Source organism: Ascaphus truei, chromosome 7 (assembly GCF_040206685.1).
Source record: "Ascaphus truei isolate aAscTru1 chromosome 7, aAscTru1.hap1, whole genome shotgun sequence".
In the NCBI taxonomy this organism is placed as follows: Eukaryota; Metazoa; Chordata; class Amphibia; order Anura; family Ascaphidae; genus Ascaphus; species Ascaphus truei.
The window spans coordinates 110863223-110879614 of NC_134489.1; the positions used below are offsets into that span (position 1 = coordinate 110863223).

General features: G+C 53.0%; 1 protein-coding gene across 1 annotated transcript in view; it reads right to left on the reverse strand.

The window, feature by feature from the left end:
* Positions 1-7465: 7465 nt before the first annotated feature.
* ITGB5 (integrin subunit beta 5) overlaps positions 7466-16392 on the reverse strand; it is a 152774-nt gene continuing 143847 nt past the window's right edge. Inside the window, exons 13-15 of the mRNA XM_075609898.1 lie at positions 14988-15107; positions 13724-13890; positions 7466-8686 (exon numbers count right to left, since the gene is read on the reverse strand). Coding sequence (XP_075466013.1) covers positions 8564-8686; positions 13724-13890; positions 14988-15107 — 410 coding nt within the window. The 3' untranslated portion in view covers positions 7466-8563. The remainder of the gene's footprint in view (positions 8687-13723; positions 13891-14987; positions 15108-16392) is intronic.

The window sequence follows — 16392 nt, forward strand, 5'->3', positions numbered from 1 at the left end:
GAGAAACCGCCAGCTGCAGCGCGATGCGAGATCCGGAGAAACCGCCAGCTGCAGCGCGATGCGAGATCCGGGGAAACCGCCAGCTGCAGAGCGATGCGAGATCCGGGGAAACCGCCAGCTGCAGCGCGATGCGAGATCCGGGGAAACCGCCAGCTGCAGCGCGATGCGAGATCCGGAGAAACCGCCAGCTGCAGCGCGATGCGGGATCCGGGGAAACCGCCAGCTGCAGCGCGATGCGGGATCCGGAGAAACCGCCAGCTGCAGCGCGATGCGAGATCCGGGGAAACCGCCAGCTGCAGCGCGATGCGAGATCCGGGAAACCGCCAGCTGCAGCGCGATGCGAGATCCGGGGAAACCGCCAGCTGCAGCGCGATGCGAGATCCGGAGAAACCGCCAGCTGCAGAGCGATGCGAGATCCGGAAAAACCGCCAGCTGCAGCGCGATGCGAGATCCGGAGAAACCGCCTGCTGCAGCGCGATGCGAGATCCGGGGAAACCGCCAGCTGCAGAGCGATGCGAGATCCGGGGAAACCGCCAGCTGCAGAGCGATGCGAGATTCGGGGAAACCGCCAGCTGCAGCGCGATGCGAGATCCGAGGAAACCGCCAGCTGCAGCGCGATGCGAGATCCGGAGAAACCGCCAGCTGCAGCGCGATGCGAGATCCGGAGAAACCGCCAGCTGCAGCGCGATGCGAGATCCGGAGAAACCGCCAGCTGCAGCGCGATGCGAGATCCGGGGAAACCGCCAGCTGCAGCGCGATGCGAGATCCGGGGAAACCGCCAGCTGCAGCGCGATGCGAGATCCGGGGAAACCGCCAGCTGCAGCGCGATGCGAGATCCGGAGAAACCGCCAGCTGCAGCGCGATGCGAGATCCGGAGAAACCGCCAGCTGCAGCGCGATGCGAGATCCGGGGAAACCGCCAGCTGCAGCGCGATGCGAGATCCGGAGAAACCGCCAGCTGCAGAGCGATGCGAGATCCGGGGAAACCGCCAGCTGCAGCGCGATGCGAGATCCGGGGAAACCGCCAGCTGCAGCGCGATGCGAGATCCGGAGAAACCGCCAGCTGCAGCGCGATGCGAGATCCGGGGAAACCGCCAGCTGCAGAGCGATGCGAGATCCGGGGAAACCGCCAGCTGCAGCGCGATGCGAGATCCGGGGAAACCGCCAGCTGCAGCGCGATGCGAGATCCGGGGAAACCGCCAGCTGCAGAGCGATGCGAGATCCGGAGAAACCGCCAGCTGCAGCGCGATGCGAGATCCGGGGAAACCGCCAGCTGCAGCGCGATGCGAGATCCGGGGAAACCGCCAGCTGCAGCGCGATGCGAGATCCGGGGAAACCGCCAGCTGCAGAGCGATGCGAGATCCGGGGAAACCGCCAGCTGCAGCGCGATGCGAGATCCGGGGAAACCGCCAGCTGCAGCGCGATGCGAGATCCGGAGAAACCGCCAGCTGCAGCGCGATGCGAGATCCGGGGAAACCGCCAGCTGCAGCGCGATGCGAGATCCGGAGAAACCGCCAGCTGCAGAGCGATGCGAGATCCGGGGAAACCGCCAGCTGCAGCACGATGCGAGATCCGGGGAAACCGCCAGCTGCAGCGCGATGCGAGATCCGGAGAAACCGCCAGCTGCAGCGCGATGCGAGATCCGGGGAAACCGCCAGCTGCAGAGCGATGCGAGATCCGGGGAAACCGCCAGCTGCAGCGCGATGCGAGATCCGGGGAAACCGCCAGCTGCAGCGCGATGCGAGATCCGGAGAAACCGCCAGCTGCAGCGCGATGCGAGATCCGGAGAAACCGCGAGCTGCAGCGCGATGCGAGATCCGGGGAAACCGCCAGCTGCAGAGCGATGCGAGATCCGGGGAAACCGCCAGCTGCAGCGCGATGCGAGATCCGGAGAAACCGCCAGCTGCAGCGCGATGCGAGATCCGGAGAAACCGCCAGCTGCAGCGCGATGCGAGATCCGGGGAAACCGCCAGCTGCAGAGCGATGCGGGATCCGGAGAAACCGCCAGCTGCAGCGCGATGCGAGATCCGGAGAAACCGCCAGCTGCAGCGCGATGCGAGATCCGGGGAAACCGCCAGCTGCAGAGCGATGCGAGATCCGGGGAAACCGCCAGCTGCAGCGCGATGCGAGATCCGGGGAAACCGCCAGCTGCAGCGCGATGCGAGATCCGGAGAAACCGCCAGCTGCAGCGCGATGCGGGATCCGGAGAAACCGCCAGCTGCAGCGCGATGCGGGATCCGGGGAAACCGCCAGCTGCAGCGCGATGCGGGATCCGGAGAAACCGCCAGCTGCAGCGCGATGCGAGATCCGGGGAAACCGCCAGCTGCAGCGCGATGCGAGATCCGGGGAAACCGCCAGCTGCAGCGCGATGCGAGATCCGGGGAAACCGCCAGCTGCAGCGCGATGCGAGATCCGGAGAAACCGCCAGCTGCAGAGCGATGCGAGATCCGGAAAAACCGCCAGCTGCAGCGCGATGCGAGATCCGGAGAAACCGCCTGCTGCAGCGCGATGCGAGATCCGGGGAAACCGCCAGCTGCAGAGCGATGCGAGATCCGGGGAAACCGCCAGCTGCAGAGCGATGCGAGATTCGGGGAAACCGCCAGCTGCAGCGCGATGCGAGATCCGAGGAAACCGCCAGCTGCAGCGCGATGCGAGATCCGGAGAAACCGCCAGCTGCAGCGCGATGCGAGATCCGGAGAAACCGCCAGCTGCAGCGCGATGCGAGATCCGGAGAAACCGCCAGCTGCAGCGCGATGCGAGATCCGGGGAAACCGCCAGCTGCAGCGCGATGCGAGATCCGGGGAAACCGCCAGCTGCAGCGCGATGCGAGATCCGGGGAAACCGCCAGCTGCAGCGCGATGCGAGATCCGGAGAAACCGCCAGCTGCAGCGCGATGCGAGATCCGGAGAAACCGCCAGCTGCAGCGCGATGCGAGATCCGGGGAAACCGCCAGCTGCAGCGCGATGCGAGATCCGGAGAAACCGCCAGCTGCAGAGCGATGCGAGATCCGGGGAAACCGCCAGCTGCAGCGCGATGCGAGATCCGGGGAAACCGCCAGCTGCAGCGCGATGCGAGATCCGGAGAAACCGCCAGCTGCAGCGCGATGCGAGATCCGGGGAAACCGCCAGCTGCAGAGCGATGCGAGATCCGGGGAAACCGCCAGCTGCAGCGCGATGCGAGATCCGGGGAAACCGCCAGCTGCAGCGCGATGCGAGATCCGGGGAAACCGCCAGCTGCAGCGCGATGCGAGATCCGGGGAAACCGCCAGCTGCAGCGCGATGCGAGATCCGGAGAAACCGCCAGCTGCAGCGCGATGCGAGATCCGGAGAAACCGCCAGCTGCAGCGCGATGCGAGATCCGGAGAAACCGCCAGCTGCAGCGCGATGCGAGATCCGGGGAAACCGCCAGCTGCAGAGCGATGCGAGATCCGGGGAAACCGCCAGCTGCAGCGCGATGCGAGATCCGGGGAAACCGCCAGCTGCCGAGCGATGCGAGATCCGGGGAAACCGCCAGCTGCAGCGCGATGCGAGATCCGGAGAAACCGCCAGCTGCAGCGCGATGCGAGATCCGGGGAAACCGCCAGCTGCAGAGCGATGCGAGATCCGGGGAAACCGCCAGCTGCAGCGCGATGCGAGATCCGGGGAAACCGCCAGCTGCAGCGCGATGCGAGATCCGGAGAAACCGCCAGCTGCAGCGCGATGCGAGATCCGGGGAAACCGCCAGCTGCAGCGCGATGCGAGATCCGGGGAAACCGCCAGCTGCAGAGCGATGCGAGATCCGGGGAAACCGCCAGCTGCAGCGCGATGCGAGATCCGGAGAAACCGCCAGCTGCAGCGCGATGCGAGATCCGGAGAAACCGCCAGCTGCAGCGCGATGCGAGATCCGGGGAAACCGCCAGCTGCAGAGCGATGCGAGATCCGGGGAAACCGCCAGCTGCAGCGCGATGCGAGATCCGGAGAAACCGCCAGCTGCAGCGCGATGCGAGATCCGGAGAAACCGCCAGCTGCAGCGCGATGCGAGATCCGGGGAAACCGCCAGCTGCAGAGCGATGCGGGATCCGGAGAAACCGCCAGCTGCAGCGCGATGCGAGATCCGGAGAAACCGCCAGCTGCAGCGCGATGCGAGATCCGGGGAAACCGCCAGCTGCAGAGCGATGCGAGATCCGGGGAAACCGCCAGCTGCAGCGCGATGCGAGATCCGGGGAAACCGCCAGCTGCAGCGCGATGCGAGATCCGGAGAAACCGCCAGCTGCAGCGCGATGCGGGATCCGGAGAAACCGCCAGCTGCAGCGCGATGCGGGATCCGGGGAAACCGCCAGCTGCAGCGCGATGCGGGATCCGGAGAAACCGCCAGCTGCAGCGCGATGCGAGATCCGGAGAAACCGCCAGCTGCAGCGCGATGCGAGATCCGGAGAAACCGCCAGCTGCAGAGCGATGCGAGATCCGGGGAAACCGCCAGCTGCAGCGCGATGCGAGATCCGGGGAAACCGCCAGCTGCAGCGCGATGCGAGATCCGGGGAAACCGCCAGCTGCAGAGCGATGCGAGATCCGGGGAAACCGCCAGCTGCAGCGCGATGCGAGATCCGGAGAAACCGCCAGCTGCAGCGCGATGCGAGATCCGGGGAAACCGCCAGCTGCCGAGCGATGCGAGATCCGGGGAAACCGCCAGCTGCAGCGCGATGCGAGATCCGGAGAAACCGCCAGCTGCAGCGCGATGCGAGATCCGGGGAAACCGCCAGCTGCAGCGCGATGCGAGATCCGGAGAAACCGCCAGCTGCAGCGCGATACGAGATCCGGGGAAACCGCCAGCTGCAGCGCGATGCGAGATCCGGGGAAACCGCCAGCTGCAGAGCGATGCGAGATCCGGGGAAACCTCCAGCTGCAGCGCGATGCGAGATTCGGAGAAACCGCCAGCTGCAGCGCGATGCGAGATCCGGAGAAACCGCCAGCTGCAGCGCGATGCGAGATCCGGGGAAACCGCCAGCTGCAGAGCGATGCGAGATCCGGGGAAACCGCCAGCTGCAGCGCGATGCGAGATCCGGAGAAACCGCCAGCTGCAGCGCGATGCGAGATCCGGAGAAACCGCCAGCTGCAGCGCGATGCGAGATCCGGGGAAACCGCCAGCTGCAGAGCGATGCGGGATCCGGAGAAACCGCCAGCTGCAGCGCGATGCGAGATCCGGAGAAACCGCCAGCTGCAGCGCGATGCGAGATCCGGGGAAACCGCCAGCTGCAGAGCGATGCGAGATCCGGGGAAACCGCCAGCTGCAGCGCGATGCGAGATCCGGGGAAACCGCCAGCTGCAGCGCGATGCGAGATCCGGAGAAACCGCCAGCTGCAGCGCGATGCGGGATCCGGAGAAACCGCCAGCTGCAGCGCGATGCGGGATCCGGGGAAACCGCCAGCTGCAGCGCGATGCGGGATCCGGAGAAACCGCCAGCTGCAGCGCGATGCGAGATCCGGAGAAACCGCCAGCTGCAGCGCGATGCGAGATCCGGAGAAACCGCCAGCTGCAGAGCGATGCGAGATCCGGGGAAACCGCCAGCTGCAGCGCGATGCGAGATCCGGGGAAACCGCCAGCTGCAGCGCGATGCGAGATCCGGGGAAACCGCCAGCTGCAGAGCGATGCGAGATCCGGGGAAACCGCCAGCTGCAGCGCGATGCGAGATCCGGAGAAACCGCCAGCTGCAGAGCGATGCGAGATCCGGAAAAACCGCCAGCTGCAGCGCGATGCGAGATCCGGGGAAACCGCCAGCTGCCGAGCGATGCGAGATCCGGGGAAACCGCCAGCTGCAGCGCGATGCGAGATCCGGAGAAACCGCCAGCTGCAGCGCGATGCGAGATCCGGGGAAACCGCCAGCTGCAGCGCGATGCGAGATCCGGGGAAACCGCCAGCTGCCGAGCGATGCGAGATCCGGGGAAACCGCCAGCTGCAGCGCGATGCGAGATCCGGAGAAACCGCCAGCTGCAGCGCGATGCGAGATCCGGGGAAACCGCCAGCTGCAGCGCGATGCGAGATCCGGGGAAACCGCCAGCTGCAGCGCGATGCGAGATCCGGGGAAACCGCCAGCTGCAGAGCGATGCGAGATCCGGAGAAACCGCCAGCTGCAGCGCGATGCGAGATCCGGGGAAACCGCCAGCTGCAGCGCGATGCGAGATCCGGAGAAACCGCCAGCTGCAGAGCGATGCGAGATCCGGGGAAACCGCCAGCTGCAGAGCGATGCGAGATCCGGAGAAACCGCCAGCTGCAGCGCGATGCGAGATCCGGAGAAACCGCCAGCTGCAGCGCGATGCGAGATCCGGGGAAACCGCCAGCTTCAGAGCGATGCGAGATCCGGAGAAACCGCCAGCTGCAGCGCGATGCGAGATCCGGGGAAACCGCCAGCTGCAGAGCGATGCGAGATCCGGGGAAACCGCCAGCTGCAGAGCGATGCGAGATCCGGAGAAACCGCCAGCTGCAGCGCGATGCGAGATCCGGGGAAACCGCCAGCTGCCGAGCGATGCGAGATCCGGGGAAACCGCCAGCTGCAGCGCGATGCGAGATCCGGGGAAACCGCCAGCTGCAGCGCGATGCGAGATCCGGAGAAACCGCCAGCTGCAGCGCGATGCGAGATCCGGAGAAACCGCCAGCTGCAGCGCGATGCGAGATCCGGGGAAACCGCCAGCTGCAGCGCGATGCGAGATCCGGAGAAACCGCCAGCTGCAGCGCGATGCGAGATCCGGGGAAACCGCCAGCTGCAGCGCGATGCGAGATCCGGAGAAACCGCCAGCTGCAGAGCGATGCGAGATCCGGAGAAACCGCCAGCTGCAGCGCGATGCGAGATCCGGGGAAACCGCCAGCTGCAGAGCGATGCGAGATCCGGAGAAACCGCCTGCTGCAGCGCGATGCGAGATCCGGGGAAACCGCCAGCTGCAGCGCGATGCGAGATCCGGAGAAACCGCCAGCTGCAGAGCGATGCGAGATCCGGGGAAACCGCCAGCTGCAGCGCGATGCGAGATCCGGGGAAACCGCCAGCTGCAGCGAGATGCGAGATCCGGGGAAACCGCCAGCTGCAGCGCGATGCGAGATCCGGGGAAACCGCCAGCTGCAGCGCGATGCGAGATCCGGGGAAACCGCCAGCTGCAGAGCGATGCGAGATCCGGGGAAACCGCCAGCTGCAGAGCGATGCGAGATCCGGGGAAACCGCCAGCTGCAGCGCGATGCGAGATCCGTGGAAAACTGAAAAGTTTCTTCCCAAACACATGGATCATGTCATTGTTCGTTTCATTATCCAGACTGGCCGTCCGTTACGCAGCACTCGCCGTTCTAATACTTTTTCTGAATTCCGTTTTTGGTTCATGAGTTTTTTCTGGTTTGGCGCCACATTTGTTTGCGACGCACAAGATTAACGACGCCCAGCGTCCATTGTTTCTGCGCATACCTCCCGCCCTAAACTAACAAAGAAATGAAAAGATATTCTGCAGCTCGTACTGTAAAAGTAATCAGGTATTTCACTTTATTCTTTTCACGTTATTACAAAAATTGCAGCAATATATTTTAATCCAAATGTTTGAGCTAATAAAAAAATACCTGCCCAGGTGAATCCCAGAACATGTGATAGTGACATACTCAGTGACATAAGCGGCGACAATCCCCAGGTTTGCGGCTAAATTCACTCAAAATCAGGCCATTGAAACGCAGTCTCCCGGCAGGGTGCGCAAAGTCTCCCGGCAGGGCGCGCAAAGTCTCCCGGCAGGGTGCGCAAAGTCTCCCGGCAGGGCGCGCAAAGTCTCCCGGCAGGGCGCGCAAAGTCTCCCGGCAGGGCGCGCAAAGTCTCCCGGCAGGGGGCGCAAAGTCTCCCGGCAGGGCGCGCAAAGTCTCCCGGCAGGGCGCGCAAAGTCTCCCGGCAGGGCGCGCAAAGTCTCCCGGCAGGGCGCGCAAAGTCTCCCGGCAGGGCGCGCAAAGTCTCCCGGCAGGAGGGCGCACACGTTCTGCTAGTTTGCCTTGTTTGTGTAACAAGAAACATTGAACCAAAATCTAAACCCTGATTTAGACGCCACAAAGTATTTCCCAAACCCCTCTCTGCATGTAACGTGTCCGGCAAACCGGATTTCCAATCACACATTTGTCACTTCAACAACTCAGTAATTCATCAGGATCGCAATGTACACAGCGTATTATTGTGTAATAATGTATATTATTAAAAATATGGCACTGCGGCATTAACTCCATTAGCATCGCAGGGGTTAAGTGAAACTTCAATATGGCCTCAGGCGGCGGCTTGAATAGATTGAGCCAGTCCTGTTTTATTTTACACTCGGCATTCTGGGATTTGTAGTCCGGTACAGACCTGTTGTGCGTCACTGACCGAGGAACGCTCAGCCACCTCATCACTAAGCCCAAAATCGGCTCGTCACCGCTCAGTGCAGGAAGTCCTTGGCTCGGCTTTTCAAGGGCGAGCTGCGTGTAGCTACCCCAGCAGAGAGTCTATAATTGTGCAAATAAGCCCCTCCCTGTGCGCTCCCGCTGTATTCTCCATCGGAGAGGGTTAAAGTGGAGTGACGCTCCGCTGAGAGTCTCCGGGTCTCACTCTCTCTCCTTTACGGGTCTGAATCCATCTGTAGTCCCGTTATAGGATTTTCCCAGCATGCTGAGAACCTCGTCTATGCTGTGCGTGGAGATCGGCTGCCGGTACAGGGGGTTTGACGCCTAAACAAAGAAGGGTCCAGAATGAATAGATGCTGGATAAAGGTGGCACATAGGAACATAGTAACATAAGGACAGTTACATAGGAACATTTAGTAACTAAGGACAGTTACATGGGAACATTTAGTAACTAAGAACAGTTACATAGGAACATTTAGTAACTAAGGAAAGTTACATAGGAACATTTAGTAACTAAGGACAGTTACATAGGAACATAGTAACATAAGGACAGTTACATAGGAACATAGTAACATAAGGACAGTTACATAGGAACATAGTAACATAAGGACAGTTACATAGGAACATAGTAAAATAAGGACAGTTACATAGGAACATAAGGACAGTTACATAGGAACAGTAACTAAGGACAGTTACTTAGGAACATAAGGACAGTTACATAGGAACATAGTAACATAAGGACAGTTACATAGGAACATAGTAACATAAGGACAGTTACATAGGAACATAGTAACATAAGGACAGTTACATAGGAACATAGTAAAATAAGGACAGTTACATAGGAACATAAGGACAGTTACATAGGAACAGTAACTAAGGACAGTTACTTAGGAACATAAGGACAGTTACATAGGAACATAGTAACATAAGGACAGTTACATAGTAACATAAGGACAGTTACATAGGAACATAGAAACATAAGGCAGTTACATAGGAACATAGTAACTAAGGACAGTTACATAGGAACATAGTAACATAAGGACAGTTACATAGGAACATAGTAACATAAGGGCAGTTACATAGGAACATAAGTACAGTTACATAGGAACATAGTAACATAAGGACAGTTACATAGGAACATAAGGACAGTTACATAGGAACAAAAGGACAGTTACATAGGAACAAAAGGACAGTTACATAGTAACATAAGGACAGTTACATAGGAACATAGAGACATAAGGCAGTTACATAGGAACATAGTAACTAAGGACAGTTACATAGGAACATAGTAACATAAGGACAGTTACATAGGAACATAGTAACATAAGGGCAGTTACATAGGAACATAAGTACAGTTACATAGGAACATAGTAACATAAGGACAGTTACATAGGAACATAAGGACAGTTACATAGGAACAAAAGGACAGTTACATAGGAACAAAAGGACGGTTACATAGTAACATAAGGACAGTTACATAGGAACATAGTAACATAGTAACATAAGGACAGTTACATAGGAACATAGTAACATAAGGGCAGTTACATAGTAACATAAGGACAGTTAAATAGGAACATAGTTACATAGGAACAGTAACTAAGGACAGTTACATAGGAACATAGTAACAAGGACAGTTACATAGGAACATAGGAACATAAGGACAGTTACATAGGAACACAGTAACATAAGGACAGTTACATAGGAACACAGTAACATAAGGACAGTTACATATGAACATAAGGACAGTTACATAGGAACAAAAGGACAGTTACATAGGAACATAGTAACATAAGGACAGTTACATAGGAACATAGTAACATAAGGGCAGTTACATAGGAACATAGGAACATAAGGCAGTTACATAGGAACATAGTAACTAAGGACAGTTACATAGGAACTAAGGACAGTTACATAGGAACATAGTAACATAAGGACAGTTACATAGGAACATAAGGACAGTTACATAGGAACAAAAGGACAGTTACATAGGAACAAAAGGACGGTTACATAGTAACATAAGGACAGTTACATAGGAACATAGTAACATAAGGACAGTTACATAGGAACATAGGAACATAAGGGCAGTTACATAGTAACATAAGGGCAGTTACATAGGAACATAGTAACATAAGGGCAGTTACATAGGAACATAGTAACATAAGGACAGTTACATAGGAACATAAGGACAGTTACATAGGAACATAAGGACAGTTACATAGGAATACAGGAACATAAGGACAGTTACATAGGAACACAGTAACATAAGGACAGTTACATAGGAACATAAGGACAGTTACATAGGAACACAGTAACATAAGGACAGTTACATAGGAACATAGTAACTAAGGACAGTTACATAGGAACATAGTAACATAAGGACAGTTACATAGGAACATACGGACAGTTACATAGGAACATAAGGACAGTTACATAGGAACATAAGGACAGTTACATAGGAACACAGTAACATAAGGACAGTTACATAGTAACATAAGGACAGTTACATAGGAACATGGTAACATAAGGACAGTTACATAGGAACATAGTAACATAAGGACAGTTACATAGGAACATAGTAACATAAGGACAGTTACATAGGAACATAGTAACATAAGGACAGTTACATAGGAACATAAGGACAGTTACATAGGAACATAAGGACAGTTACATATGAACACAGTAACATAAGGACAGTTACATAGTAACAAGGACAGTTACATAGGAACATAGTAACAAGGACAGTTACATAGGAACATAGTAACATAAGGACAGTTACATAGGAACATAGTAACATAAGGACAGTTACATAGGAACATAGTAACATAAGGACAGTTACATAGGAACATAAGGACAGTTACATAGGAACACAGTAACATAAGGACAGTTACATAGGAACATAGTAACTAAGGACAGTTACATAGGAACATAGTAACATAAGGACAGTTACATAGGAACATACGAACAGTTACATAGGAACATAAGGACAGTTACATAGGAACATAAGGACAGTTACATAGGAACACAGTAACATAAGGACAGTTACATAGTAACATAAGGACAGTTACATAGGAACATGGTAACATAAGGACAGTTACATAGGAACATAGTAACATAAGGACAGTTACATAGGAACATAGTAACATAAGGACAGTTACATAGGAACATAGTAACATAAGGACAGTTACATAGGAACATAAGGACAGTTACATAGGAACATAAGGACAGTTACATATGAACACAGTAACATAAGGACAGTTACATAGTAACAAGGACAGTTACATAGGAACATAGTAACATAAGGACAGTTACATAGGAACATAGTAACATAAGGACAGTTACATAGGAACATAGTAACTAAGGACAGTTACATAGGAACATAGTAACATAAGGACAGTTACATAGGAACATAGGAACATAAGGACAGTTACATAGGAACATAGGAACATAAGGACAGTTACATAGGAACATAAGGACAGTTATATAGGAACATAAGGACAGTTACATAGGAACACAGTAGCATAAGGACAGTTACATAGGAACACAGTAACATAAGGACAGTTACATAGGAACATGGTAACATAAGGACAGTTACATAGGAACATAGTAACATAAGGACAGTTACATAGGAACATAAGGACAGTTACATAGGAACACAGTAACATAAGGACAGTTACATAGTAACAAGGACAGTTACATAGGAACATAGTAACAAGGACAGTTACATAGGAACATAGTAACATAAGGACAGTTACATAGGAACATAGTAACATAAGGGCAGTTACATAGGAACATAGTAACATAAGGGCAGTTACATAGGAACATAGTAACATAAGGACAGTTACATAGGAACATAGTAACATAAGGACAGTTACATAGGAACATAGTAACATAAGGACAGTTACATAGGAACATAAGGACAGTTACATAGGAACACAGTAACATAAGGACAGTTACATAGGAACATAAGGGCAGTTACATAGGAACATAGTAACATAAGGACAGTTACATAGGAACATAGTAACATAAGGACAGTTACATAGGAACATTTAGTAACAAGGACAGTTACATAGGAACATAGTAACATAAGGACAGTTACATAGGAACAAGGACAGTTACATAGGAACATAGTAACAAGGACAGTTACATAGGAACATAGGAACAAGGACAGTTACATAGGAACATTTAGTAACTAAGGACCGTTACATAGGAACATAAGGACAGTTACATAGGAACATAAGGACAGTTACATAGGAACATAAGGACAGTTACATAGGAACATAAGGACAGTTACATAGGAACATAAGGGCAGTTACATAGGAACATAAGGGCAGTTACATAGTAACAAGGACAGTTACATAGGAACATTTAGTAACAAGGACAGTTACATAGGAACATTTAGTAACATAAGGACAGTTACATAGGAACATAGTAACATAAGGACAGTTACATAGGAACATAGTAACAAGGACAGTTACATAGTAACATAAGCACAGTTACATAGGAACATTTAGTAACATAAGGACAGTTACATAGGAACATAAGGACAGTTACATAGGAACATAGGAACATAAGGACAGTTACATAGGAACATAGGAACATAAGGACAGTTACATAGGAACATAAGGGCAGTGATGTGTTTTATTGCTTCAAGCTAATGATCGACATGTTTTAGACAAGACTGGAGTTCATATAGTTCAGGGGCAGCAACTCCAGTCCTAAAAGGCCACCCACAGGCCTGGTGTCAGGCATATCCCTGCGTCAGCCCAGGTAGCTCAGTCATTCTGACAACCACCTGTGCTGAAGCAGGGATATCCTTAAAACCTGACCTGCTGGTGGCCATTGACAACTGGAGTTGGCCACACCGTGTCCAGTTCCTTTGGGGCACCAAACGCTGGAAGTGGCCTGCGACCCACCGGCCAGAGTTAACGCAGGGCCGCGTGCGCTGACCCGTAGCAGCGCTGGGTGATTCTGCCCACGTACGTTTGGCGGTTGCGTTGTCTTGTCGCCACGGTTACCATCATCGCGGCTCTTGCATAATTCTCATTGAGGTCGGGAAAAAAGGAATTCACAAAACCCTTCACATATTTAAACGCGGTTACGTGGGACGTGAGGTGGAGAAACACACCGGTTTGTCCATCAAGTGTGTGTCGTTTTGTTTTTAACAAGTTACAAAGATTTGACCATCAAACCTGTAGTGTGTTCAGCTACGTACAGTAGTGCAGAGTATGTTACGTTTGTACCCTCTGTCAGGGTATTGGTTATATATCATTATATATTACATTATCAGCATGGGGAGAGGGGTCAGTAAGATATTCCGTCACAATACGCACTCCTGGCGCACAACGCGCCGCGGGTTCTCACCATCTCATATCGGGCCCTGGTACGCTCGCTTTGAAATCTTGCAAACTCGCGCCTATCGTGAACGGTAACAAGCAGCTTCCAAACGGCCAGGAGGACGAGTCCGATTAATAATATGCTGCCCACAACAGCCAGCAGGACGGTGAGGGCATCGGGAGCCGTGGCACATTCTGGGCAGAGAAGGAAAGACATTGTGTTGGTCGAGAGAACGGAGGCCAAATGATCCCCCAAAAATTAGTCTGTGCAAGAAACAATCCCATCCTGGGATCCCCCGGGGTCTTACAGGAGAAATTAATCCCATCCTGGGATCCCCCGGGGTTTTACAGGAGAAATTAATCCCATCCTGGGATCCCTAGGGATCTTACAGTCCCATCCTGGGATCCCTAGGGATCTTACAGTCCCATCCTGGGATCCCCCGGGGTATTATTGAAGACGGGAGAAACGATTGCACAAATTGGTAAATTACGCAGATTTGCACTACGAATATCTCACTTGTGCCCAGATTTACTAAACTCCGGGTATATTAGCGCGACGTTTAAGCGAGCGCAGCATCATCTAAAGTAATTAACGTAACATTACATTAGGTTAAAGTTATGTAACGAGCTTATAATAATGTCCAATACTGGCATGCAAATAATGCATTATTATAGCATCGCCAAACCACTAAAGTCTATTAAGATTAACCTGAGGCCCCAGCGTGAAGTTCCCTTAACGCCACAATTAGGATTTAAATGGCGGCGTCATTTCCTGGCGGTTTCCTCTCCACTTCAGCTAGGAGACCTATTTTGGGGTCTAGGTTAGAGTAACGCCCCAGTGTACTCAGCGCCATGTTACTGGGAGATAACGTTATGCAACAATAACGTGACATTACGCCTATGCCAAAGAGATGCAGCACGGCTGCTCTTGTATATAATTAACTCAGGGAAAATAATGCGCGTTCCTGTTTTAACGCGCCGTTATTGGCCGATTTTATGTAAATTAGTATATCTGGGAATAGGACACTATTTAGGCATCTCCAAAGGGACCGGCAGTACCGTGATGGTACGGAGACGGCCGCCGTGAGTACGCAGCGCGCACCAACTTTAGTGAATATTGGCGAAATCCGAGAAAGTAACAAAAACAGCGATCTGCCGGCTTGCGAATTTCTCTAAAATAAACAAATTGCAGGAACTTTGTCCAACTAGAAGCCTCAAGAAAGTCGGGACTAACAACGGGGGGCGCTGCTTAAATTCTGCGCCATTCAAGACAAAAATCTTAATACACCCACCTGGTTCCTTGAGCGCGGTGAGGACGGACGTGCCGCTGGCGTCCTCGAAGTAGGTAAAGCGCATGACACAGTCCTGGTCTGTTTTGTAAATACACAGAACTGCGTCGGGGTTATCCGTTCCTGCGCAGGAGACAGGGGACAAGGTTACAGCCAAGGACACAGCATCCACTTGTAGACATTACTTGGTGTCACGGGAACTTGTGATAGGTTATAATAATACACACCAAAATATCTCTGGGTTGAATTGAACACGACTTAGATATGATAAATTAGAGTTTATTCCTTAAATAAGGTGAACACACAAGATATACAAATAACAGGCAAAATATACACTTACTTAGGGTTGGAATGATGAAGTAATCAGGTTACACGATTAGCAATTCATGCAGCAATCACGACAAGACACGAAGACACTGAGTATAGGCTGGACACTGGTTTATATGCAATCTCCAGCCCTATACCTTATTATTGAGTGCAGGCTATTGGAGAACAATTACCTGCACCCAATCTCTCCTCGCCACCTCACCTGAGGGGCACCATCACACCCGCCCACTGGGTGGGTAATATTCTAATCAGGGGGCTTAGTTCCTCAGCCCCCCTCCCACAAGCCTGGGGTCTTAAAGTCTAGCTTGGCCAGGATACCCTTTGTTTAAGGTGTGAAGTACAACACTTAATATCAAGTACTCATGTCCTGCATTCCTGTGTGCTCGCATACACAAGCATGGTGGGGGAGTCTTTGATCAGGAGTTTATGATCGACCATTTGTCTCCCATCCTGATCATTAACATACCATATGGGCTCTGAGTTTTCATCCCAGACCCAAAATACAATTCATACTTTAATACCTTCATATATTAAAATAATCCGTTCTGCTAGGCCCAGTGGGCTGACACTTGCCAATCCCTCATGCCGGAGGGGACTCTCCATGGTGGCCAAGATTCAGCTCTCTGCGACCCCCAGAACCGGAGATACACAAAAACAGTTTTAAACTTTTATTTCTTTAACACAGGATTTTCCGCTTTAAAATGAATCTCTGATTTTCACTCTTTTCCCATTGAAATCAATGGGCTCCGCCGCCATAGGCTTTCAATGGAGCAACTCCGCCGTTGAAGTCAATGGGTTCCGCCGCCATAGACTTTCAATGGGGCAACTCCGCCATTGGAGTCTATGGGGCTTCTCCGCCATAGCCTTTCAGTGGAGTAATGCTGCCATTGGAGTCTATGGGGAAAATCACAGTTCTTTACAGTTGCCCATACTCCTTGGGGTTGTTCGGAGAGGGCTGGAAATGGCCATGCGGTCATGCCGGAGCAGTGACTACATGCGACCCAAATCCCAGCCCTCTGGTCCTCGCAGAACCGGAGATATGGACTTACACAATTCACAGTTTTGGACTTAGCCGTTTTAA